Source organism: Poecilia latipinna, unplaced genomic scaffold (genome assembly GCF_001443285.1).
Source record: "Poecilia latipinna isolate Pla-1442-1.1 unplaced genomic scaffold, P_latipinna-1.0 Scaffold1062, whole genome shotgun sequence".
Classification (NCBI taxonomy): Eukaryota; Metazoa; Chordata; class Actinopteri; order Cyprinodontiformes; family Poeciliidae; genus Poecilia; species Poecilia latipinna.
In genome coordinates, this window is record NW_015113678.1 from 191,572 (window position 1) to 217,945 (window position 26,374).

Below are 26,374 nucleotides of genomic sequence, written 5' to 3' on the forward strand. Positions count from 1 at the left end.
GCCCTGGGCCAGGAATTGAACCCAGGACCTTTTTGCTGCAAGACAACAGTTCTACCTACCGCACCACTGTGCAGCCCAGGCATTATGAATATTTTAGTTCATGTTGATTTTTTCAGACACATACACAGCTATCTGGATTCAGTGAAAGCATGATTTATAATCAATCCTTTCATTAGGGGATTTAAAGTTTGAGTTGAGCGTACCACTGTTACGCTGTCTAAAACGCCTCTACATCCAGTGCTAAAGTTTTAAGATGGAAAAGGTAAGTTTCTGTGCGGAATGAGAAGTGGTCATTTGATTTAAGGAATTACACATTTAAAAGTCAATGTAGAAATGATTCCAAATTGAAGAGAAATAGTAAACAATGTGTTTAAGCCAATAAATGAAAGGCATCTGAAGATGCAGCCTTCAGAGAGAGATATGCTGCAGATAGAGCCTTGTTCAGCAAAATCCTTGGCTATGTTGGAAAGAAAATGCCAAATCACATTCTGCACGTTCCATAACAGTGAGGCTCTGCTGTAATAGAGTCTGCATACTGAACATACCTGTCGGTACAATTTACAATACTGTGGAAAACAGATTTCTTGTCTTTCTTTTTTTGTCACAACTACATATTTCATCTCAGTAAAACACAATGTTAATATCAGACAAATATACCCAGAATAAACTCTTTTCAAACAGTGCAGATGTGTTAATTAAAATATACACTTCACACATTGAAGCAGGTAAATAAATCATCTTTTGGAACCATTAGTATCGTTTTACTTACATAAACCCAATAAAGTTCTGTGATCAGGTCACTTGAGGCCATAACAAAGCTTCTTTTGGTCATATAAAATGCTATTTGTGGCATCAAACAGCACCACTGTAAAATGCAGTTGTGGCAACATTATGCTTAGAGGAGGTTTTCTTTTAATGGGGACAAATAAGATTTTCTAAGTTGATGGGTGAAATCAAACCTTACAAAACTCAGTCAGACATTCACTTTCCAACAGGACAACACAAACCATATCCATGTGTTAGGGTGGTATAGTCAAAGTAGACCAAAAACCTGTCGAGAATTAGTGGCAGGGCTTATTAATTTTTGTTTACCGATGCTTTCAACCTAATGTAACTGAGTTAGAGGTGATTTGCAATAAGGAAGCTGTAATTGCAACAAAATTGTCTCTGCAAAATATTGACTCAGGTAGCCTTAATTCTTGTACACTCCACACTTTTCCAAATTTCCATTTATGACGACGTGTGAAAACCATGTTTTTTACCCTACCACTTCACAATTATAGATTCATGTGCTCAATAAAATATATTGAAGTTTGGGTTTGTAATCTAAGAAAAATACAAATTCAATGGTGATGAACATTGTCATGGAGAAAGGCATATCTTTTACTCTGACTTGACAGAAACGAGAAACTAAAGAGTCAGTAAATCTGTATCTGGATGAAACATCTGGTTCTGTTTCAGTAAGGAAGCACAGAAGAATCAGTTATATCAGCAAGCCCTGCAGGTGCGCCATGTCTTTAATAAAGGCCCTTCAGGGGACACGGTTTCTATTTGAGGAGGCTTTTATGCATAGTTTCGGCAAGTCCTGCTTCAGTACTTCAGCCTGTGCCTCATGTAGAACAGTGGGACTTCAGGAGAGCACTTTACTCCCCCTATCAGAGTATGATGGTGGTAGAGGTCACTTAACCACGAAGCAGACCAGAGTAGTACAAGCTTGGGCTGCTTTTCATTCAACAACATGAAATAACAGACTGAGACTGAGATAGTCTTTGTCTTTTTAAATTTCACTGCCTTTGTCATAATTCATCACAACAAAGCAGCAACAAAAAATGAACATGAAAAGACCAAATTTAGAAACATCCATCCAGGACTGAAGCTGCAGTGATGTGAAGCAATAGCTAAAAATAAAGGCCTTTGTTTCATGCCGTAAAAACAGGCTGCTCATTTAATGTCTGTTCCTCATTAATCCTGATGTTACAAAAGCAGGCCTTGCTCTTTGGATCCGGCGTGGTAATATCTCTTTAATGTTGCACTTTTAAATACTGTTTGTTCTGAGCACAGCTGGCAAACTAATCTGTTTGCACAGATAATTTGTCATCAGCTCATTGGCTAGAGTCTCTGGTGTTATCCAATCAGACCAAACCTTGGAGGTCATTGTGACTGCAGGACTTGGGTCATCACTATTGACAAATCCATCAGGGACATATATTCTGCTTGTGTGGGAGTCACAACTTTGAAAGTCTCACACATAACCTTTTGCCTCCTGGAATGTAAATGTCAGCCATGATTAGATAAGTCAGTATAACCTAAAACATTAAGTTTCAATTATGGTAAAAACAATAAAATATTACTATATGCTGCTATCATTTAAATTAGACTAGTTAATAATGTTTCATACAGTAGACAAAAAAGTTTTAGCCTATCCTGGGTAGCAGTTGTTCATGAATGAGGACATGCAGTGTGTGCAGTTTGCACATCATTCCCATGAGATCCTTGGCATTTCCTTAAAGTTTACCTAACACACCACAGTGTCCCATTCCGAGATTCACAGTGGTCAATGGATTTAACACAAGCATGCACACAGCTGTGTTAAAGGACCCATATGGTTAAACTTAGTGGGAACAGGATACACTGCAGGATAAATAGATACTGCCCCCTGGTGGAGTATGTAACCACATTTTGTGTAGTGTAAATTAGAACGTCACCAAAACGTTCAATTATATCATTTCCAAAATGTTATAGCTTCACATAAAAATACATTTTAATCCCATAAAACTAATGAAAAATATGTTTAATAGAGGAATGTTATGCAATTGCCATGTTATCTTCCACACATGATGGGGCAGACTGTTGACCTGACGCCAAAACCACCCACATAGAGGGTAAGCCACAAAAGGTCGTTGCTAAGGAAGCTGGCTGTTAACCAACCACACTAATGTAAAGTAAAGTTAAGTGAAAGTAAAAAAGTGCAGTAGACAAAACTGTTCTCAAACTGTACTGCACAGGATGTTTAAGGGGTATTAGGCACCAGACCTATAACTATTGAACAACTTGGGCATCTATTACAGCTCAGCAGTCACAGGCTGTACCATGCCATGCTGCACTGATGCAGTAATTAATGCAAAGCAGACACAACCAAGTATTCAGTGTATATACTGTACAGCACATTGATATACTTTTTAGTAAGTCAGCATTTCCATGTTAGAAATCCGGTAATGATCTTACGCAACATTACATTTTTCAGAAAACTGAATTTTAGGTTTCATAATGCAAGTCATAATCACCAAAGACAAGAAAAAGAAAAGGAGAAATATATCACTGAATGTAGCGCATCTTTGAGCTTCACTTTTAAAATTTACTGAAAGAAATCTATGCTTTATTTAGGTGAACCTGTGCAGTCCACATGGGGACACGCAGAAAAATTGACTCAACTTCAAAAAGATTATATTTCTGATAAATTTATTCAATGCCTTTACAAATCCATAAAATGCTTCTTTTTTTTTTTGTAAGAAAATGTGTAATGAAAAAGAATGTGAACAGTTGTAATCTTTTAGAGATACATTCCATTTCTTTAAAAAACTATAATGCATTGTAACACTCCAATGCGTAGGACGCGATTGTAGAGGGCCCATTTCCATCATAAGTGCATTTTCTTCAATTCACAATAAACAAACCGTTTACCGGATGTTCTACAGATATCTGGTTCATTTTGGAAGACTAATAATAATAATCAAATGAAAGAGGGGAAAGTAAAGACAGACAAGTTACATTGTCAAAACTAAAGAAGTAACTTGCAAAAAAATGGTTGGGTGAATAATATTTGGCAGTGAGTGTGAAATGAATGTCCTCAGACATATTACAAACTGGTTATTGTTGATTTTTCTTCTGGTTTGTTTTATGCTGCTTTTCAAAATTTTGCGTAAACATCCTTTATAAATGTAGAACATGAGGCGACTTCCGTGAGAAACAAGGACCACTGTGAATCTAGTTTTGAGCATTGAAAGATTAACATTTTTATTCACTTTTTTCCAAATTCAGTCATGATTTTCTTGGCTGTAAATTAGTGTATGATTTTGAATACAACCATTTTCTAGGCACTCTTTTCACTTATGTAAGAGTTCCATTGGAAAACAAAAAAATCCTTATAAAGCACACAATGAAAAACAAGACTTGTGTAAGTTTGTTTTTAAAGTAATCTAGAAGCAAAAATGAAGGAGAAAGTTAGATGGTAAACAGAGTTCAAGGAGAGAAAAAAAGGGCAAAAAAAAAAAAATCCCAAAAACAGTATGTGGATAAAACTCAAGAAAAAGAAAGATTTCACATCCATTAAGTGTGCATATTTATGGAAGGCCTTCGTGATGGCAATCTAATTCTCAGGAGACATTCACATTGAGTTACAGCTCCACATTAAATAAGACAGATGGACCAAAGGGCAGAAGACAGGGACTCTGTAAACATGAGGACATTGTGCTTAGAGGATACAGGCGGGGCTTTAAAGTCGCATCAGATCCAGGTTGGAGCAGACATGGCGTTTGGAGGCATGTCGATGCAACATCCCTGGGATGCCGGGGTTCCATTTGTAAAGATTGGTCACTTAGTGATGCTGGAACATTAATGCTTGAAGACATGTCAGTTGTTCTTGAGGAGATCAACGCATCCTTGCAAAAGAGCCACATTGTTCTGTGGAAATAGAAGAAATTGCATACATAAGTGATATTGTTGATCTGAAATAAATGTTTGTTTTTTTTAACTTTCCAATCATGAATATTTTTAATGTTCAATCTCTATATGGTGTTTATAAATAGGACACAAATAATTATATGAGAACAGTGACTATTCAATGACTATTCATGGTCCAAGCAAGAGGTTTAACTACAGACAACTAGTAGTTAAAAGAGAGGGAAAAAAAAAAAAAAGGGACCCTCTTACCTTTGGGGGGTTTTTTTCAAGCTCAGCCATTTCTATGAGGTTTTTCCTGAAGGCCACAACTCGTCTGCCCTTGAAGCTCGTGAGTTCTGAAAAAGATTGTTGTAGAAAAAACGTTTGCTCAGTGTTAAATATTTTACAGTTAAAGAAACAACCACAGAACAAGTCTGTGTACTTGATTAGAGTTGCATCTAATCAAGTCCACAGAACAAGTGTGTGTACTTGATTAGAGTTGCATCTAATCAAGGATGCAGACTTGAAAATGTTGCAGGGACAAAGGGAACAGGCTGGTTAAATCTTATTTGTCCAACTGATTCCAGTTTGCTTATGTACATGATAAATCTTCTTCAGTTACTTGTGGAGTACCACAGGGTACAGTGCTTGGGCCACCAATTGCTTTAAAATTTCCGCTGCTATGCTAATGACTTCTTACTCTTCAGACAGACTTTTGTTCTGTTAAGCTGCGACACCTGCTTAATGTTTTCCTCTAAATGATGCGATTGGCTTTATCTTTCTAACTAACTTTCTTAACTCTGACCAACTGTGTGTACTCTCTTTCATCCTATTGCCTTTAAAACTGGGGCTATATAAATAAAGTGAACTGAATTGCCTCTGAAACACATTAATACACAAACCTTTCTTGGCAGATTCTGACAACTTGTCAAATTTCTGCAGGCACTGTCGCTGGTGTTCCTCTGCCTGGGGAATGTCCTTGCTCTTCAGTCTGGCTTTATCCAGGGCCTTGTTCGAGTTCTCGTAGTCAACCAATGCTCGAGCTCGCCGGTACAGAAGGTCCTTAGAAATTTTAAACAATTTCACAGGATGAAAATGAAAAACGAAATACAAAGAGCATTTAATAAAACAATTCCAATTAATCTAATTTTAGCTTTTCAGTGTAAAACAGCACTGTGTCCAGTGTTTTCAGCTTGGAGTATTTTCTTATAACCTAACCCCATTTTAAACTTCTACACATCTTAATTCCCGACTCATGTAGTTGCACTTAATTCAATTTAGGGGAATCAGAATGAAGGCAGGCTGAATATATACCATATTGTTCAGATTTTTATTTGAGAAGATAAATGAATACCTGCACCTTTTTCCTTCTAAACAATTATAAACAACTTCATATTAGTCTGCCACATACAATGCATTGAACTATATGGATAAAAGCTAAGTAAATGTGTAATGGAGTAAAATGAAATGAAGGATTTTCATTGAGGATGGAACAACTTACCTTGGCCGCCTGGATGTCCCTCATGTAGTATCTCAGCAGCTCTGTGAGTTTCAGCTCTTGGTCTGATGCTACTCTTCCCTCCACTTTCTGCAGACGCATAAAAAAGGCAAAGTTCAGCTTCCATAAATTTGTAGGCAAATTATAGGCATTCAGATTGTTGTGTGACACAGTTATACTTACTCTGAGTCTCTCAAACAGGTCTGACAGCTTCTCCAGATTTCTGAAGCGAACATAAAAAAAAAGTCTGAGCAGTAGCACTAAAAACTTATTTTATTATGTGCAAAATAAGCCTATGCACAGCAGTCACATATGCATTAACCTCACTTCTTATTTGGTGTACTGTCTTCAGCACAGAGGCTGTTCAAAGTGGCAGAAATGTGAATGTAATCATCTGCAATATCTACAAAAGACGAAATCAAGATTAGAATCATGCAAACGTAACATCTCAAAGCAGATTTTTTTTTTTCTTTGCAGATGTTAAAATGATCAAATACTTTTGTGTGAACGTGTCATTTTCTCCGCTTTGGCAGTGGAATCCTTTATTTTGCTGTAGTAGTCAAGCAAAAATGTTTTCTCCTGCTCAAAAAAGTCATCTACTTCCTGTTCAGGAAACAGAAACATAAAATGTTATATGAGGAAGTCACTATAAAACAGCAACTGCCATATAAAAACTAGGCAGTCAATCATCCATGAACTCCACCTTTATTCCTGAGATGAGGACCTCATCTGCAGACTTCACCATGTTTTTGAAGAACCCTCCAAACATCTCCTTGGCATTCTTTCTCCTCACACTGAGCTAAAATAAGAAAATTCAGAAAGCGTTAGAAATGAGTGTGTATTTGACAAACTTATGTGTATGATAAAGTCTTCAGAAAATTAAATTAGATAAGGTTTTGGTATCCAGAACAGAGTTATCTTGGCATAGTTATATTTAACAGTAGCCAATGTTTTATTATCTCGCTGCACTCTTCATTACACCGCATAAAGTGTCCGAGTTTGGCCAGCAAACACAGATAAGTCTAACTGCTGATCGCAGCAGGATGCACGCCATGTGTCACATGTTTCTGGTAAACTCTTCCTTTCTTTCCAACCGACGGCTCGGAAAAGGAAGTCAGCAGTATGAGAAACTCACATCCTGGTCATACTCTAAGAAAATCTGGAAGTTTCTGTCCTTGCTTAAAACAGGGTGAGAAGACAATCTCTGCAGAAAGACTTCGTGAACTTGAACTGTTTTCTTGAAGACAGCCAGGTATTCACTGGAAAGCGACAAGAAATGATAGCATTTAAATATATATATTTGTGTGTTTTAACAATATTTTGTAAAATAATAATGTTAAACTCACGCCTCCAACTCCTGCTTCATTTTGGTATATTCCTCTTTAGTCATAGTCGATTCACCTTCCCCCAGTTTGTGCATCTTATCTCTTGGACTCTCAAAATCCGGCTTGGGGGGAGCTGGAGGGATCTAGAAATGTTTGAGTAAGGCATAAGATCGCTCAAGGATTCTCACCAAATCAAAAGCACAGTAATAACATCAATGCTTTATAATTTACATGCAAAATATGTGCTTCTTTTGTGGTACATGCAGCCACCAAAGACAAACTATTATGCAGGAACTTCAGTCCCTAAAGGTCCAACTTACGATCAGACCGGCATAGTCCTCGGTTTCAACCAGAGCATCATGCAACCAGATGAAATCTTCATGCTGCCTAGGAACAGAGAAGTCTGGCTTCTGGAAGGAGGTCAGTGTAGTCTGACAAAAGGGATAATGTTCTTTGTTAAAAATATTCTTGTTAAATTCATTTCATAGAATCAGATTAGGAAAAAAAAAGTGCAGCATTTTCATGTTGGGGATTTTTTTTACCTTCGTATGGACTGTGAACTTGACTTTATCCCTTTCACACAGAGCATCAGGAATGTCAATGAGAAGTGCTGTGTCATTGTTCAAGTCTACTGACACAGAGCGCAGCTAAGGAAAAAAAATTAACCTGTTAATAGAGATATCATTTATGTTTGCTACACACAGTGATATTTTCCATGTGTCTATTTCTGTTAATCTTGATGATCATGGATTACAATTAAAGGCAAAATAACATGAACTTAAGATTTAGTTGGGACTCCTTTTTGCAAATCTGGCCTAAAAATCAAATTAGCATTTTAGTTCTCTCCCTGGTTTAGCGCACCTGGATCAAATGATGGCTCATTAGAAGGCCTAAGAAGAACATTGACATGCTGAAAAGGTTGTTACTAACACCAGGGAGAGATCTAAACCATGCAGGATGCCGGCCCTCAAGGACCGACTTAGGGGACCACTGGTCTAGGTCAGGGGTGTCCAAAGTCGGTCCTCGAGGGCCGACATCCTGCATGTTTTAGTTCTGTCCCTAGTGGTAGCAACAACCTCCTGAGCAAGTCAATGTTCTCTTTAGGCCATCAAACGAGTCATCATTTGATGCAGGTGCACTAAACCAGGGAGAGAACTGAAACATGCAGGATGTCGGCCCTCAAGGACCGACTTTGGGGACCACTGGTCTAGGTTATCTCCATTGTGTTCTACCTCACTTTTTCCTCCCATCCAACTTTCTATAAAGCCAGCTACTTCAGCAATCATCTTTTGTGGCTTACCATCGTTGTGGAAAATGTCGATGACTGACAGCTGTATAAGTGTCAAGTTCTCCAAATGTTATGGAGATCACAACAAAACACTTCAACGTCATCATCTTTTTTTTTTTTTTATTGGCCATTTTCTACTTTTCTAAGTGAACATTTCCAAGAGTTTTTGTTAGTTGTGAGCCATAATTAGTAAAATTAGGAGTAATACAAACTTCACCTACATTTCATTCCATATAATGGACTTTCACTTTCAGTAACCAATTGTAATTCTAATTTATTAAGATGCATCTGTAAATGTGTCAGCAAAATCTTTGTAAAGCATCTCTTCGAATTGCCTCTGCCTGCTGAGTTTGGTAGCCCAACAATGCACAAGCTGTTCACAGAAATGCTCTGTTTGCAGACACTAGTTTCACACGCCAAAAGCTATTTCCCACCATCACCAAAACAAATACAAAAACACACTGCAAAGTGAAATACAAACTAACCTACTGGCTCCAAAAATTAAAAACAGTGCAAGAGACTTGTGACCCCTATCCACGGCACATATCAGAATGTGCTAAGAAAAATAAACATGGTTACAAATGGGCGAAAAAAACCCAACATGATTAGCAAATATACTATAGCAAATATCTACATCTATTTCAGAGTGCTGCTATAATTTATACATAGGTATGCTGCATCACTGTTATCTAGTTTATTTTCTGAAGATGATATCTAGACCCCACACTTGTTGATTCACTACCTCAACTCTGAGAAACCACTGGTTAGCCAACCACCACCACAGGAGGTGCATAAAACTCTAACACTTGCAAGTACTTCATCCCTAAAGTAAGCAGCAAGCATGGAGTAACTTGCTTGAGCTTAGAAGCAAGGCCACACCCTTTTTGTGCAAATCCAGCTGAATTAAGCGAGTACTTTTATAAGTGGGAAAACATGCTACTTATCATCAACTTTCATTATTTGACAAAAATGTTACAGTTGGATACAAAGTATAACTTCTGCTGCAGCTCGCCATCATTGTAAAGAGTGTAAAACCCTCATACAATCTTAGACTTCACTGGTAGCACAAGTTAAATAGGCGACAATTTAAGAATTATACTCAGTATTAAATATTTAATCATAAAAAGAATAAATTCTTTGAGTTGGGCGTTTAAAAGGTAGCCTGGTATTTTTGCTACTTAACCGCTAATCGGTGTTCACAGCAGGAAAAAAACAATGAAAACAGGGGATAAAGTTTTCAGCACTGACATTTTCATTCAGTGGGGAATCAAAAGCAATCAACTATTGTAACTTACAGACATCCTAATGACATTTCACTCATTGATTAGGCTATCAATATACCGTTGGCGACTTTTAGCCAGAGGCTAACACCACCAGTCAATAACTTTGCTACAAAAAGAAGCAACTGTTATCAGCTAACCGTCTCAAATTACAAATCACTAAGCAGTTACCGTACCTTTTCTTTGTCACTTTCATCTATGGATGTCATGATAGTGCTCAAATTGATGAAAAAGAGAGAGAGAAAAAGAAGGTCAAACTAAATCAAACTCGATGCAGGAAGCCGTTTTCTAGGTGGCTGCGTTAGCTTCCTAACAAACTGTCAAACAATTTTTCCGCCCCCTTCCTGGTGATGAAAGCTCAAAAATCCCGCCTTGGTTCAACCTGATTGGTTAGAAATCTGAAACGCTAACGCTGCTATTGGATGAATACTTCATCAATCACGTCACATGCTCCCTTCACGAAAACTTTTTTTTTTTAATTCTAGATAATGTTTCAACATTTGAAAATAATAAAAATGAAAAGCAGTGATATTTGAAAAATATAAGTAACGAAAACTCAAGGAGATAATGTAATAGTGCTACATAAATACAGAGGTACGTGAACGTTGCCACCATAGTGTGAGTGGCCTTTTTACACTTGCAACAGTTCAGAGGCGGGGGGGCGGGGCGGTTGAAGTTTAAGCTTTGTAACTCACCAATGTAAGGCATTAGTAGCATACTTCTATTTCACATTAAATTATAAATAAATAAATATTTATATTTATTTATAAATATTATAAATAATCTGTTCCTTTAATAATAATAATAATAAAAAAAATAATAAATTTTTAAATCATGTACAAGGCAAAAAAAAGGCCCAAACATGTCTAAAGTTACACTGTACAGCCCACTTCAATCGTGTTATATATTTAATTTCTGAAATCATAAATAAAACACTGAAGAGTTATTAATTATGTTAGTCCTTAATTGTAGGAAGCTACTACACAGAATTTTAATTTCTTTAAGTCAACAACAACTCTTTGAAGAATATGAGTTGCAATAACATATAATTTCTCTTTGGGACCAGTGAAGTATTTTTAATGTAATTTAATTTCTGCTTAAATGAGTGGTTTGGTGGATTTTCAGAAGTTAGACAAAATGCTCATTTTAACGTAATCGTTCTGTCAGGCTTATATTTGCAATTTTTTATTTTCCAATGATCAAAATTATTAATTTACAACCAAAATTAATTAACCATAAACGTCAGTGTTTATTCTTTCGGGAAACATAGTTTCCGAGCATTTGTTTTCAAAATAAATTGACACTCACAAAATAGCGCTTTACGTATTGTTTCGATAGGGCGATTGGCGCCCACTCTTTTAATCGTCTTTAGGGATGCATTTCAATGTTACACCCACCCACATAAGTAATGTAGTTTTTACTGTTTCAAACTACAACCAGAGAACAGCATTATGAACTTCACTTCCCATCTACAAGTTGTTGTGCCACCATAAAGGCGCGCCGGCTAGAAACACAATTGTTTACTTCGCCGAGTTTTAGCTGGAACATGTTGGGGCAAGAACCCAAGTTGTATAAGTGCTAAATTTTGATTTAAAACGCGAAACTACCCGAGACTCATACTGTTTTGCTGCGAATAGCACCGTTGTCTGAGTGTGTTGTGTTGAAGTCGCAAGAATGTTCGTTTTGAACCGTGTTTTGTTTGCTGGGAGCATCATCGTCCCTGAAAGCACCTCCCTCACAGCGTGCCACTTCTCCGCTGTCCACCGCCGGACATGCCCCAGGAGGAACAGTCCCTACAGTTCTGTGGACAGTGAGCGCTATTCTTCTCTGGTGAAATCCGTCATGTCCTCCAGGGTCAGCTCTCAGACCCCAGAGACCCTCCAAGCGGAAGATGACCACGTTTATGGACCAGTTGTCAAAGCTCAGACGCCTTCACGGACCGAGCAAAGGCTCCCCAAAACTCTTCATCCTTTCATAAATTCTGAAAGGACTGTAGAAACGGAGGAGCCAGAGGCGGGACCCCCAGCCCGGATTTTGTTAAATCGGGGTAAGAGTAGGCCGTTTATCCCGAGTGTGACTCGCATTCTTCAGCAGACACTTTCTCCAGAGCAGATCTTCTACCTGGAGAGATGGAAGAGGAGGATGATCGCTGAGCTGGGAGAGGAGGGCTTCAAGGAATACAGTCAAAGTAAGATTTTTAAAGATACTATAAAGCGTTTTTCCCATACCCAAATATACTCTTAAAAACATCTCCACAGCATGATGCAGCCACTACCATGTCTCACCTGTCTCAGTCAGGAGATGTGTTCAGGATGATGTAAAATCATTGACAAAGAGTATAAATGCAAAGCAGTCGAATGCACCCTGGCTACTCAAGCAGATAAATACTGTGAAATCGTTATACATTATACCTTGCAATCAAAGCTGATATGTTTTTTTGCCCAGATATATTTAAACAAGGGAAGCTTTTCCATTCTGCTCTGGAGGACATTCTGACCTCTGCTGACACATGGAGGAACAAGAATCTCTCAGAGACACCACAGTGTCCTCCTGAAGCGCAAGGATACATCCAGAGCATCTCTCACGTACTGGAGGACGTCAGTGCAGTGAGGGCCATTGAAAGCTCTGTGCAGCACGGTTCCCTGAATTACCTGGGAATTGTGGACTGCGTCGCACGCTACAGGTAAAACTCCTCTGGACTTCAGTTTTTCTTACCGCCTTCATGTCTCTCACAGTCCACTTCTCTCCACAGGGGTGTGCTGTGTGTCATAGACTGGAAAACCTCAGAAAAACCCAAACCATTCTTGAGCAACACATATGATAACCCTGTTCAAGTTGCAGCATATGCCGGGGCTCTGAACAGTGATGGCAACTACAAATACCAGGTGATCTACCTTGATAAATGACACATCTTATATTTACTCGTGTTGTAGTAACAGGGTGTAGTTAAATTCCTTTTATCTTCTCTGAATTTCTTGTGCTTACAACACTTGTCTCATGACTTCTCACTGCAGGTTGAAAATGGCCTCATAGTCGTTGCCTACAAAGATGGCTCCCCTGCTCACGCTCACCAGATAAATTCGGAGCTGATGTCAGAGTACTGGAAAACTTGGTTGATACGCCTAGAGGACTACAGAGAGCAGAGGTAAAGAAAAAACATAATGAGTTTATTTATTTATTTCGTTGTTATGCCTCTTAATGCTTTCTTTACACACCCAGGGTGGCAATAAGTGTAGCACTTCACTTCCTTATGATTTTTTTTTAAATGTAAATACCACTTTGTGGCATAACTGTTGTTAGCAGACTAGTACATAATTGATATAAAGCTAACCAAACAGCTTCAAGCATCACTAGTCGTTGTACTAATCCTTTAAAACAGAGGGATGAAAAACATCGCTTAGAGATTTTAGCTCTTATGGTGTTTTGGTTTGAATCTAGAGTATTGTTAAAGAAGAATGACTTTCTTGTTCTTATTTATAGTTTACTTTTTAGCAATTATCTGGGTGTAACCAGGAAGATGATTGTTTTTTTAAATAGCACCACATCCAAACACAATCCCCCTGCCCCACAAAAAACCCCACATTTTTTGTCTCTTCTCAAACAGCTGTTTATTTGTCAACAATCAAGCGATGTTTCCCATAATCTCACATTTTCTAATGTTTAATTTTCAGGTCAAGTGCTTCATCAAGTATGTCTCCTGAAAAGTGATAGATCTGCACTGAAAAGCTCCAGCTTAACAACTGAAGCCTGAATTAGAAATGGCAAATAACAAGTTAGGAATGATTTTTATATTTATGACTAATTCTCCTGTTATTTTGAATGAAAGTCAAACAACTTTCAAACACCTTGTAATTATACATTTATGAAATGTATTATTTATAAGGTTTGCTTTTCTCATTTAGGCATTTAAAAATCATTGAATCCGTACCATGTTTCTCTGTATGAGGGATCCTCAGAGAATCCCATGCCTTTAAAGAGCTGGTAAGAGGTTCGGTTCTCCTCCTCTATGAAACAGAACACGGGGTAGCCCTGACCACTGAAGTTTTTAGCCATGCTGCTAATCAAGACTTTAGCGTAGCCTTTCCCTCTGTGTTCTGGCAAAGTATATAACATTCCTACGGCGCAGTACACGTAGGTCAAAATCCAGGAAACAGGCTTCCCTTCGGAATCCAGAACGCAGCAGGATGGGAAGTTTGTAACCATATTGCGGATCATCCTGGCAGCGCCTTCGTTACTTCCAAACTTCCACGTCTGATTCACCAAGTCAAGATGGGATTCAGCCAGGGAGCTGAGGCAGATCCCAGAGCTGATGCACAGAAGAACAAACTGACATGTCAGAGCAGATTTCTGTTCTTGTAATGAGATGCTATTTTATTAATAATTTGCTAGAAACTTTGATTTTTTTAATTGATACTTTTTTTTTTTTTTTTTTTTTTTTTTTTTTAAATTAAGCATAGTGTATAGTTGGTCATACCAGTCTATAGCAGGAAGCTTGGATACATCTTCTAATATCATCATGTGACAAAGTGACAGTTGGTTGTTGGGAACATTCCTTTCTGCTGCAACTGCTTTGACTAGCTCCATGTGGGGAAGAGTGATTCCTTTAACACAAGCAATCATAGCTCACATGAGTAAAACTTAGTTTGCATTTTTATTTCTTTGCTTCACTGATAAAATTCAAATAAAATCTTATTCTGACTGCAGTGCATTGTAAAGGTTTTTTTCAGTTTGTCACCTTACAGACACAAATTAGAACGTGTTTTACTGGGATTTGTCTGTGATGGACCTAAACAAAGTAGTGGATAATTGTGAAGTGGAAAGAAAGTTATGCAAAGTTCTCAACCATTTTACAAACAGAAATCTGAAAATGTATGCATTTGTCTTCAGTCCATTTTAGTCTGATACTCCTAAATAAAATTATCTTCAGAAGTCACGTGATTAGTAAACAGAACCCTCGTGTGTCTATTTAAATCTCAGTATAAACAACTTTTCTGTGAAGGTCTTAGAGGTTTATTAGAGACATAATTAGGATCATACAGATCCTAATTATCCTAAACATCACACAATTTCTATGGGTAGATAGTTCAGTCTCTAGATGTGCAAAGCTGAGATAAGCAAACCTAAAGCATATCTTTAAAAAAAAACTTGCAGCTGTATTTAGTGCACATATATATCTCAACTCCACAATTATGAACCTCTTTCTGGTGGTTTTTCATAGAAAATCCCAATAAAGCAACATTTAAGTTTCTGGTTATGTTACGGGAGGTGTGAATACATTTGCAAAACGCTGTATATGTATGTATGTATGTGTGAGTACAGGAGCAATTTTCCTACATGATGGTGGAAAGAAAGTGCATAAAGAGTGTGGAAAAACTACAAATTTCACGCAGTGAACATATAAAGAAGAATCTGGTTCTGTTTCACAAAGGAAGCACTGCTGTGTTAGTTCCACCAGCAAAACCTGTCTGTAATAAAGGCTTTTGAGTACAAGTGGAGCATGCCAGCATAAATATGAAAAGGCTTATTGAAATCTGACAGATAAGAAAACAATATGCTCTTATATATTGTAATCTTTCTAGTAGTTATACAATACAGGTTGAGTTTATAACAGATATATTTTCCTATCTGTGAATTATCTACAGGGAACTTTGAACACAATGACAATTCAAACCAAACTAACATTTTAACTTGAACTCTGGGGTAATAAAAACAAATTCAGTCTATCATAAGTGTGTTGATTCAGTTTAATTTAATAAAAAGAACAAAAGAAACATTATTACCGAGACAAAGGTACCTGCTCCAGTCAATCACAGAAGAGTTCCTTAGTGTTTCGGTGAGAATAGCTTCATCATTTGCAAAAACCATTGTGTCTTTGAACAGATCCGTTTTCTAGAAAGACAACAGGTATGCATAATTTTAAAAACTGACATACACAAAGTCTGCATGTATCTCTTCCAAAAGAGTAATTTACCTGTTTATACTTGGGTTTGCAGATAATTACGCTGAACTGTGGCCATCTGTCGACTAAAACGATGTAAGGATCTGATTTCACTCTGTTTCTGAGCACCAAGAAACCATAAATCTGTAAAATAAAACAGAGTTTTAATCCAAAGTCTAGTGAAGTTAGTCTGCCGCTCAAACTTAACTGTTTTAGCGGCAGACAAACAGTTAAGTTGTGAAATGCGGTCGCCAGACGAATCCACGTGCAGATCATAAGTCATGCAGCAAACATACCTTTAGTGACTGAGGAAGCTGCCTTTGCAGTTCAATCTCTGCAACTTTCAGCTGGTCTTCAGTCAGCTCCATGATGTTAAGCTAAGAGTAATTGAAGCGAAAACCTAACGTCAGTTTCTCAAGGTCCAGTGGCGAGGGGCGGGGCTACGGAACTATGGAACTTCTTTCTCCTTTCGCACTTTCGAGAAAAATGACTTCTTGACCAAATAAAAGCACCAGCTATGCGGCCGTTTCCGAAAGCATAGTAATTATTATTATTATTATTAATTATTATTATTAATAACTGCATCATTTTTTATTTTTTAGTATATGCTTTGTTTTAACAGTATACTGTTAAATCTAAAACAGTTGATCATAGAATGCTCTGACAGACAGGACACTGAAGACATTTTTAAATCATGTAAAATCTTTATTTTTGAAAATTAGTAAAAAAAAAATAAAATAAAAACAAGTCCTGGGGTAGAATCAAGTTCTTGTTGGCTTACTGAAGATTGCACAGGAATAAACAATATGCCTGATTGGAGACTATTGAAAAGCATGTCAGTTTACAGTCATACATGTGGTGCTTTTAGAATAAAAATGCACTATATAGTTACATTGAAAGTGCCAATGACAGCTGTGAATCATGTCTGAATCTAAAATATTATTTAATTTGACGCAAAGGCAAATCCATCTTTTAATGCATAATTGAAAAATACACTTTAGATTTAATCACATTTTGACAAAAATTAAAAGCTGCTGCTTCATAGTCATTTCCAAGGTTAGAAGTTAAACTCAAACCATGCTGCTCTGTAGGAAGTATCCTCAACGAAGCCCATATTTTGGAAGAGTTTATAGGACACCATGTTGTCTTCCTCTATGAAACAATAAACCTGGTAGCCATCTGCATGGAGCTTTTTGGCCATGGTGCTGATCAAAACTTTGGCATAACCTTTTTCTCTGTGCTCGGGAAGCGTGTACAACATTCCCAAAGCGCAGTATTCATACACCAGGATCCAGGCCACAGGTACACCATAAGTGTCCAATATGCAGCAGGTTGGAAAGTTGCTAATAATGTTTTTAAAGTGCCTGTAACCCTTCTCATCCCCACCAAACTTCCAGGTTTTATTCACCATGTCAATGTGGGAGAGGCTGAGAGATGAAATCCTTGATTCAAGTTGACTGTTTGGGAAAAAAGAGAAAACAAAGTTAAAGTTTTCTTATTTTATTATATTGAGCTGTGATGAACTGGCGACCTGTCCAGGGTGCACCCTTCCTCTCACCTGAAACGTTCACTAAAGATAGGCAACAGCACCCCTCCTGACCCCACTATGGATGAGGGTGTAAGAAAATGCATGGATGGATAATACTGAGTTAATTGTATTTTGAAGCATACCTGTCAACATCTGGTGCACGTAGATGGCTGATGTCTGGAAGATACATAAGATGCACCAAGGTGAAGCTCCTGTTGTTCACTCTTTTTTCTGAAGAAACTTCTTTGAGTGTGGGCACATGGGAAATATCAAATCCTAAGGGGAAAAAAAATCTTTAAATATTCTCTTCTTATCTTGCTGCTTCAGTTCAAAATAGCAAAAAAGCACAGAGAAAATGAATAAGAGCGGTTTGATAAGTTCCTTCTTTAGCTAGTAAAATTATGCTACTGAAGTTATGTATAGTATACTGAAAGTTCATCAAACTGTATGCTGCACTCTGCAGGATTTTATCTGAAATAATGACAACAGCTGTTGATTTTCAGCATAACTGACCTCCAATTAGGAAATAAGTGCTCCAGTCAACTTCTTCGCTCAACAGTTTCCTTAAAACTTCCTCATCTGTGCTAAAGAACGACACCCTCTTCATGAAGTCCTCGGATCGCTTGTTCTATTTTAACAACCAAAAGTGCAACATTCCATTAATAATAAATCATTTAAAAATATTTAGAAATATGTGATAAATATAATACAGTAAGACATGTACATTGAATGAATAAACAAATGTATCTATGATTATATGATATTTAGTGTTTTAATAAATTATACTTAAATAATAAAATGCAGAAATTAACATTTTAGCTTTAAATATTCATGTTGTAATAATAATAATAATAATAATAATAATAATAATAATAGGCAAATAGTAATAACACATAATTTCAGATTATTATGATTTTATTTACATTATTACATATATTACATATATGAATATTTCTTTGTGGCTCTTTTGATCCACGATAATAATGTTAATGTAAAATTATGCAAATCAGTGATACCACTTTTTACAGCGTTTCCACATTCGCGCTGGCCGTGAACTCACCTTAGGATCCGGGCGCAAAAGGATCACTTTAAATTCTGGCCACGAATCAACAACAACTTCCGCAGTGCTCGTTTTGTTCCTATTACAAGTGTAGAGGGAACCGTAAACCTGAAAACAATCAAAACAGCGGTGATGTTTTTCTTTTTTTCTTTTTTTAAAGCAGAAAAGTACCACTAATAAAGGGTACCTTATAACTCCTCGGGAAATGTTTAAGCAAAACTCCCTCAGCGATCTGAAGCTCGTCTTTATTTAGCACCTTCATGTCTGGTTTACGTGTAGCTTGTTTTTCAATTTCTATGGCGAGTCTCAGGTTGAAAACCCTTGATGAACTCGATGCTTCAGCTTTTTATATGCGTATATAAACAAATGATTAACAACCGGTTCATGTTTTTTTCAAGTTGTGGAGTTTAAACAACTTCCTGTTTTAAGTTTTGTAAAATAAAAGCCTTTTGAATTTTTTTTTTGTTTTGTTTTGTTTGTTTGTTTAGCGTTAGTCTGGCATAAAATGCCTTCCTTCTTGCCACTTGCTCATAAATGTAGCATGCATGACTCATTTGTAGAGTGAATGAGTCATGCTACATTTGATCTGTTTTGAAGCCGTTTTGAGTACTAAACTCAAACGAGTTTAGTACTCTCTACCAGCAGAAAATAATGAGATTAACTGTTTGCCATGAACAATACAAGCCCAATCACAATGTATTACTCTCTGTTAGAAGTTTTCAAACACAAAAAGAAAATGTTCACGAATAGATATTTAACAGTATGTGTGCGATTGGGTTAATAAGATGCAAACTGTCAGAAGTAAAGGCTTATAACATATATATGAGTCAGCCATATTGGGTATAAAACTCGTGACTGCTGGCAAACTCTAGTTTTACCAAACAGAATTCCAACTTCAAGGAAATTGTTATGGTTTTTCCATCTGGTAACACTGAAAATGCACCATAAAAAGTGTCAGCCAGGCAGATTTTTGAGTCATGGATTTGTCCATATCTTAATTTTTCCACAACTTTATCTCTGACCTACCCAGAGCGTTTCTTGGTCTTCATGATACTGTTTGTTCAATCTCTTTCCTTCCACTTATCACACTGTCTAATTTGCTGGTCTATCACACGAAATCCAAATAAACACATTGGAGTTTATGGTTGTAATGTTACCAAATGTGAAAAGAAGTCTGATGAATACTTTCGTAAGACTGCGTACTGAATTGTTTACTCCCCAGGCAGTTTCACAATCATTTACACCACAAAAAACACCTTATGTATTTGTTTGTTAAGAATAACTGCACAGCAACCCAAATGACTCACAGAATGAACAGCTGGGTCAGAGGATCATGCGACCTTAATCATGCTATTAGTGAGATTGTTCTAAACAAATAACTCCCAGTGCATGATGAGAACTGAAGAAACATTTTGGATAAGAGGTCAAATGTCCTAAAAAAAAAAACCAAGAGTTCCAGGTGACTTTATACTTAGAACTTGACATCTACACAATGAATGGTTCTCTTTATAAAAATGTAACCTTACAAAGAAAGCCTTTTTATTAAAAAGATAGACACTAATCTACTGCACTAAAACTTAAGCTTGTGAAGAATTGTTTTCTCAGCAGTTGGCAAACAAACAAAAATGGTTCTGCTGTCCTTTTACAACATATTCAGCTTAGCTCTGGCAGATCAATAAAGTTAAAACCAAAAGCACTGTCCAATCGCCTCCGACTAATTGTACTAATGAAGTGCCTGGTAAGTGTATGCCTTTACTGGATTTTGTAAGTAACGGTAGACCACATTTTCCATTCTTAATAATTAACTGCAGCCCTTTTGCGATGACATTGCCATTTAACATGCAGAAAGTCTGACAGATACCTAATAATAAACTAATTTGTGAAGCAAAAGAGGAAGATGTATTTTCATGGAGACTTTCAAAAACAATCCAAGAGGAACTTTATTTCAAAAGAATTTGATGATGTTTTCCATGCCGCATTACTGTGCAACGTTATGTGTACAGTGCAAATAAAGAATATATTTATAATAATTACATTTAGACATTTATAAAAGTTCCAAAGCAACTTTATAACTGTGTGGGGTTTACAAGTTAATCAAACAATTTAATGCTTTATTTAATTCTTCATGTTGGTTCTATAGTAAGTTTTTTAAAAACAGAAATTCAATGAGGTGAGAAACAGAAAGTAATATAGGAAAGATTTCCTGCGATGGGTATGTTAATTAATCTAAAAGAAATGTGTTAGATGAAGTTTGCTCAACAAACAGTGCTGAGAAGTTTCCTTTCTAGCATTTCTCTTCCACCATCTCGATGTCATTGAGCCATGGGCGGCTCCACACGGTGAATTTGCACTGGTAAGTCTAAAAAAAACACACAAAAAAACAAAGCCCAGAATGAGAATGAGTAATACAATCATTTTAGCTTAGTGACATCATTTGTACACTTCCCAATGCAGACAAAGGGAGTGGCCTTGCAGGCTCATCAGCAAGATTTACCGGAGCATCAGCTGGCAGGCTTTTGACGTCGCACACTTGATTAAAAGTGTTCTTTCTGCAGGAGGTCTTTACCATCTTCACAGTTAGGATGTACTTCAAGCCTGCGACCACCTTAAAAGAGAAGTAAAAATAAAGTCGGCAGACAAAAAAACAAAGCTATATAGCTCAGACGCTTTACTACTGTTTTAGAGACCCAATTTTCAAGCAGTTAAAAGGCATTGTTTACGGGTGCTATGTTAGTGGTATCCTGTAATAATCTTCTTATCGGATTTGAATAAAATAAATACAAACATTTCAAAGTATTAAAAGATAACATACCTGAACCTGAGCCTTGACCACTTCAGCTGCTTGACGGAGGAACATGTCGTTGTTTCTTCTGTTGTGTTGGACAACAGCGAAGTTCAGCGCATTTTGGACACCGTCATTGTGGATGTCTATATCTGTCGCGCCACCAACCAAAGACCCCTCCACAGCTGCAAGAGCTGAAAGTAAAACAAAAGCAATCTTCCACATCGTTGTTATGCGTGCCGTGCGGTAGAAGGGAAATAGGAAAGCACTGGCGGAAAGTCTTTACTGTTATGTAAACAAGACCCGCCCTGAACATGAATTATAGGCAGAGGACGCAGCCAATCAACAGTCTCTCTGCGACACAAATCCCGCCTCCCTATCACATCCTGGTTATTACATTGTTTTGATTTTGCATTTTCCGCTTCCGCTTTCGCAGCGCTAAAGTGTATTAAACCATGATAAAAAATTAAAAAAAAACCCGACCAGAGTCGACTGAATCTGTATTACAAATAATAATAATAATAATAATAATAATAATAATAATAATAATAATAATAATAATGATAATAATAATTAAAATGCATACAATTATTATCAATATAATATAATAAACATATACAATATGATTTTTAATATTGTATGGTTCGTTCTTTGTTTTGTTTTGTTTTTTTCATTTCAAAATAAAATTGCAAAAACAAAACAAGCATGTGTTTTTTTTTTGTTTGTTTTTAAAACGAAATTAGAAAAACGGCAATTGCAAAAATAATAAAGAAAACAAGCTGTTAATTTCGATTTTCATTATTTCATTATTGACGAGCGGTCTGACCCGGAAGTTCTCTCTGTCCGGCTTACACAGGGGCCGTATCATCGCGTATCATAACGAAGCTGAAGTTGGTTTCCAATTCTAGCTTCCATCGTTAAAGGGCGATTTCACCTAATTTGTCACTACCTTCCACATCTTTAATCGACTCTAGTTTAAAAACTACTGCACCGAGACACTTGAAACTTGGACTGGATTATTCTCCTCTTCAAGCTGAATATTTAAAACCTTGTTTGGGATTTGTGAAACATTTTTCTGATTTGTGAAAACTCAATAAAGTTCGATTTTCACCATATTTTTGTATCTCTTTCATACCAGAACTGCTCTCATTAAAAAAATTACTACACACAGGCACTTCAAATCTGGACTAGATTATTCTCCTCTTCAAGAAGAATCTTTATAACCATGTTTGGGATTTGTGAAACCTTTTCCTGATTTGTGGAAACTTGATAAAGTTTGATTTTCACCATTTTTGTGCACCTGGATCACCATAGACCTGCTCCAATTAAAAAACTACAACTCCTAGACACTTCAAACCTGGACTAGATAATTCTCCTCTTCAAGAAATTCTGTGGTTTAACGCCTCACAATATCTTTTCACATTTTTATAAGTGACGCATGGCTGTCCAATTAGAAATGAAAATCTTTGTCCCCTTAATGAGACTATTTATCCATCCATCCATTTTCTTCCGCTTATCCGGGGTCGGGTAGCGTAGACAGCAGCTTCTGAAGGGAGGCCCAGACTTCCCTCTCCCCAGCCACTTGTTCCAGCTCCTCTGGGGGAAACCCAAGGCGTTCCCAGGCCAGCCGAGAAACATAGTCCCTCCAGCGTGTCCTATTTATTATAACTTATTAGAGTCAACTCATCAATAATGAAATAATGAAATGTTTAAAGTAATTTTGATCAATTTGATCAACATGTTTTTTGAATGGTAAGTAATTGAGAAGCGGAGATAATAATAATAACATTAAATCCATAAGTTGTTTAGATGTAATGTTTTACTGCAATTATGTGTAGTATTGTAAATTATATATTAAAACTGTTACAGTGAAGAAAACTCAAACAAATGTATCATGGACCCCTGATGTAAATCATTTTGAGTTTGAATTTTCACAGTGAAAACTCAGCCACAAGAGGTCACAAAATGATCATGATAGTCGCGAAATTAACTAGATGTACTAAAGAAAGTTGTAAGCCCCTCTAACATATTCTAATGTCTGTGGTGAAACCTTTAAGCTTTTCCAACCTATGAAAAACAAAAACTGTTGTTCAGTTGTGGTTGAATATTTCACAGCTCTCTCTAATTGCCTGTTTAAAATTGCTAACTTTTAAGCTTATTCCACAAATTTAGAATAGTTGAGCTTTATCTTTGTCCATCTACTTTGTCTTAGATCACTTTCTGTTGAAACACCCAGCTGTGTCAAAACTTCAACTGTCGAGCTGTTTTATCCATAGTGCACTGTGCAAGTTTGAACATAAAACCAGTTTTAGGAGAAAATTTCAAGCAAGCTTGAATATGTTCTTTTTGGTGGGTTTGCATAGTCCATAGAAATGTAAAACTGGCTTACTGTGGAAAGCAGGATTCAAGGATTTCTTAAAAGTGTCTGTTTTTGTTACACTTTCCAGTTCATGGCTACAGAGTAAGATTACAGGACACTAAATAACAAAAAAACTAGAAAATTCCTTGAGAAATTTAACCGGGGCATGCCAAAGTGTGCCCGTCGGCTTGGACCCAGCGTTCTGATGCTAAAAATTAGCATTGATGCTAAAGAAAGCTGCAATGTAGTCAATAACCTGTGGAGAGGCAGAAGCATGTTGACAAAGCTGTACTTGTACCATTCATTATGTTAAAATGAATACATAATCTAAAATTAGCCAAAGTGCTAATATTAGCATGAAGGCTATCAGTATCATGTGGAGCATCACTAGCATGTTGTCTGTTATTGACTTACTTCATTCAGTATACTAAACTAATATGCTAATATGCTAATATGTTACTTTAGGTAAAAGGCTTTATATTTTAGGTAAAAGGATAATGCTAATGCCCTTGCATTAGTTAAGGGCAGTGAAATGCTAACGTTTGTGCTAATGTTAATGAACTGCCTTGCTGTTCACTATCCTGAGACAAAAAACGTAAAAAAAAGCCTAATATTTTTGCACCACCTATGGCGGTGCACTGATGTGAGAGGGATGTGCAGGTTTTTTTTTTTTTTTTCACTTTCAGTAAGATTCATTTTAATAACCACACTAATTCAATGTGTAACAGTGGTTTGTTTAAACCAGTCACATAGAGACCAAAGGAGCAATTACCTGATGTAAAAATTGTCAGGGCTTTTATTTTGAAATTTCAGTAAACTTCATTTTAAATGGCCACACTAATCCAATGTGTAACAGTTGTTTGGTTAATCCAGCTATATAATGCTCAAAACAGCAAGTAGTTCTAAATCCCAGCTCAGCCCTCCTCTGTAATAATTGAGTGTTCCACCATGTTGTAGTTCTGACCTTCTGCTCTGCCCTCTGTATTAAAGTGTTCCGCCATGTTTAGAACTACAGAGTCTTTGTAGTCCAAACCAGCCGTTCTGCCTTTCTCTGTATTCTGTTGCTATAGTGATTAAGCCTCTGCTAACTGTCGTGTGTGTGAGACAGAAAGGTGGAGAAGGATTTCTATCTTTATGAGACACCCAGTCAGTTTTGATGAAAAAAGCAGTCCGAACAACTGCTTCCCCTTCAGGATCCGTAAGGCCGATCCAAAAACAGTTTGAAGCATATGAGAGGGCTATTTGTTGTCTCCAATAGTCCCGCGATTCATATCTATGTGTCACTCACAGAAATAGCAGCAATGAGAGAAAAATGGTGTGCGCTGAGCTCAGAAATTTTTCAGAAAAGTCTGAAAATTAATGGCTGAGTGCCTGAGGTTACCCTGTCACATGATTTCACTCTGAAGCACCTTGACAGAAAACCGTCAGTCCTAGAGAAATTTTGAAAACATTTTACGGGAGCAGGCATGCATATCAATGTCATGACCGACTTTCATACCAATAGAGCATTTTTTGTAGGCATGAGCGCGATTTCAAAATTGTTTTGGGGTCAAAAATCCACTAATTTTCTCACTCTAAAAAAGCGGCAGTTGGTGTCAGTTACAGTCTGCGTTTCGGCAGTTGGAAATTTAGCTCGTTTTTCGCTTTTTACGTCGCCATCGTAACTCCGATCCCCAATAAAAATAAAAGCCCGGATGCCGAGATTGAGGCGCACGTTTTGATACCTTTTTTTGTGGGTGGGCACGCAGCGGTACGAGCCGCATTAAAGGTGACGGAAGAATAATAAATAGACATTCTATTGGGCGTAGAACAATAGGTGCCTGCTATGCATTACATGGAAGGCAGTGACTGCCTTCAACTAACAGTGACTGCCTTCGCAAGGTAGTCACTGCTCTTCCCTATGTAATGCTAATGGTATGCCCCAATGAGACTTTTCACCCCTCATTCTGATTTCTTATTTTATTGCAGGTTTAATCATTTCAAATGTGTCAGTGTTAAATTGCACATTTAATAACAGGAGCATTTCACAGCCAAACTGTGCCCTTTAGAGGCTGAAAAGCATTTTATGCTCTGGCCTCACTGCTAACATTCTGGAACGTCCATTTATGAAAAGACTGACAGGTGACTTGGAATTTTCTGTGAGTGAATACTCTTTCTTACAACAGCAAAATAAGTGTGGACAGAGAAATGTGTCTTAAAACACTGCATCTATGAGGTGGAAAAGAGCTGTTAAAGACACAGTAAACAGTAATGTCTCCATCCTTTGCAGTGGACTAACATAGTTAGTTGTCCACATGGAGTTGTTTACTTTTGAGGTGAGCACATGGTCAGGTAATCACATGCATTATGGTTGTACGATTCCTGCACACTTTGTTATGCATTATGTAACTGTGATTATTTACCAAACTGTTTCCCGTAAGAGGTTTATCAAGTTCAAACAATGAACTGAGTTACACAAATAGCACAAAAGGGAAAACGTTAAATATTCGTTCAATTTGTGCAACCTCAAAGTAAACAGTGAAACATCAAAGGTTTCTAAAAAAAGTTGGTGAAATAGCAAAATTTGAAGTTTGAAGTTGTTCAGATATTCATCACTGTTGAGTGAGAGACATAACTACAAACTGAATTAAACATTTTAGGAGTAAGATGCCATCCTA

General features: G+C 37.1%; 5 protein-coding genes across 5 annotated transcripts; 1 reads left to right on the forward strand and 4 right to left on the reverse strand.

The window, feature by feature from the left end:
* Positions 1-4,315: 4,315 nt before the first annotated feature.
* On the reverse strand, positions 4,316-10,387 carry snx5 (sorting nexin 5). Its single transcript, XM_015051734.1, has 13 exons — positions 10,227-10,387; positions 8,025-8,129; positions 7,803-7,913; positions 7,504-7,625; positions 7,293-7,416; positions 6,861-6,956; positions 6,655-6,760; positions 6,485-6,560; positions 6,341-6,380; positions 6,161-6,247; positions 5,562-5,721; positions 4,930-5,015; positions 4,316-4,680 (listed from the first exon to the last, which is right to left on the reverse strand). The coding sequence occupies exons 1-13, from the start codon at positions 10,257-10,259 to the stop codon at positions 4,630-4,632; spliced, it is 1,197 nt and encodes a 398-aa protein (XP_014907220.1). The 5' UTR covers positions 10,260-10,387; the 3' UTR covers positions 4,316-4,629.
* Positions 10,388-11,557: 1,170 nt separating this feature from the next.
* On the forward strand, positions 11,558-13,811 carry mgme1 (mitochondrial genome maintenance exonuclease 1). Its single transcript, XM_015051729.1, has 5 exons — positions 11,558-12,238; positions 12,496-12,733; positions 12,803-12,935; positions 13,065-13,195; positions 13,722-13,811. The coding sequence occupies exons 1-5, from the start codon at positions 11,725-11,727 to the stop codon at positions 13,756-13,758; spliced, it is 1,053 nt and encodes a 350-aa protein (XP_014907215.1). The 5' UTR covers positions 11,558-11,724; the 3' UTR covers positions 13,759-13,811.
* LOC106959264 (glycine N-acyltransferase-like protein 3) lies at positions 13,635-16,673 on the reverse strand. The gene is made up of 5 exons (XM_015051731.1): positions 16,285-16,673; positions 16,022-16,132; positions 15,831-15,939; positions 14,525-14,651; positions 13,635-14,356 (listed from the first exon to the last, which is right to left on the reverse strand). Exons 1-5 carry the CDS (start codon positions 16,354-16,356, stop codon positions 13,957-13,959), a joined length of 819 nt encoding a protein of 272 aa, XP_014907217.1. The 5' UTR covers positions 16,357-16,673; the 3' UTR covers positions 13,635-13,956.
* A 241-nt stretch (positions 16,674-16,914) lies between these two features.
* Positions 16,915-19,559, reverse strand: LOC106959263 (glycine N-acyltransferase-like protein 3). Its single transcript, XM_015051730.1, has 5 exons — positions 18,764-19,559; positions 18,577-18,684; positions 18,030-18,144; positions 17,660-17,792; positions 16,915-17,445 (listed from the first exon to the last, which is right to left on the reverse strand). Exons 1-5 carry the CDS (start codon positions 18,836-18,838, stop codon positions 17,046-17,048), a joined length of 831 nt encoding a protein of 276 aa, XP_014907216.1. The 5' UTR covers positions 18,839-19,559; the 3' UTR covers positions 16,915-17,045.
* Positions 19,560-20,498: 939 nt separating this feature from the next.
* On the reverse strand, positions 20,499-21,666 carry LOC106959265 (cystatin-like). The gene is made up of 3 exons (XM_015051733.1): positions 21,389-21,666; positions 21,071-21,181; positions 20,499-20,935 (listed from the first exon to the last, which is right to left on the reverse strand). The coding sequence occupies exons 1-3, from the start codon at positions 21,581-21,583 to the stop codon at positions 20,861-20,863; spliced, it is 381 nt and encodes a 126-aa protein (XP_014907219.1). The 5' UTR covers positions 21,584-21,666; the 3' UTR covers positions 20,499-20,860.
* Positions 21,667-26,374: the final 4,708 nt, after the last annotated feature.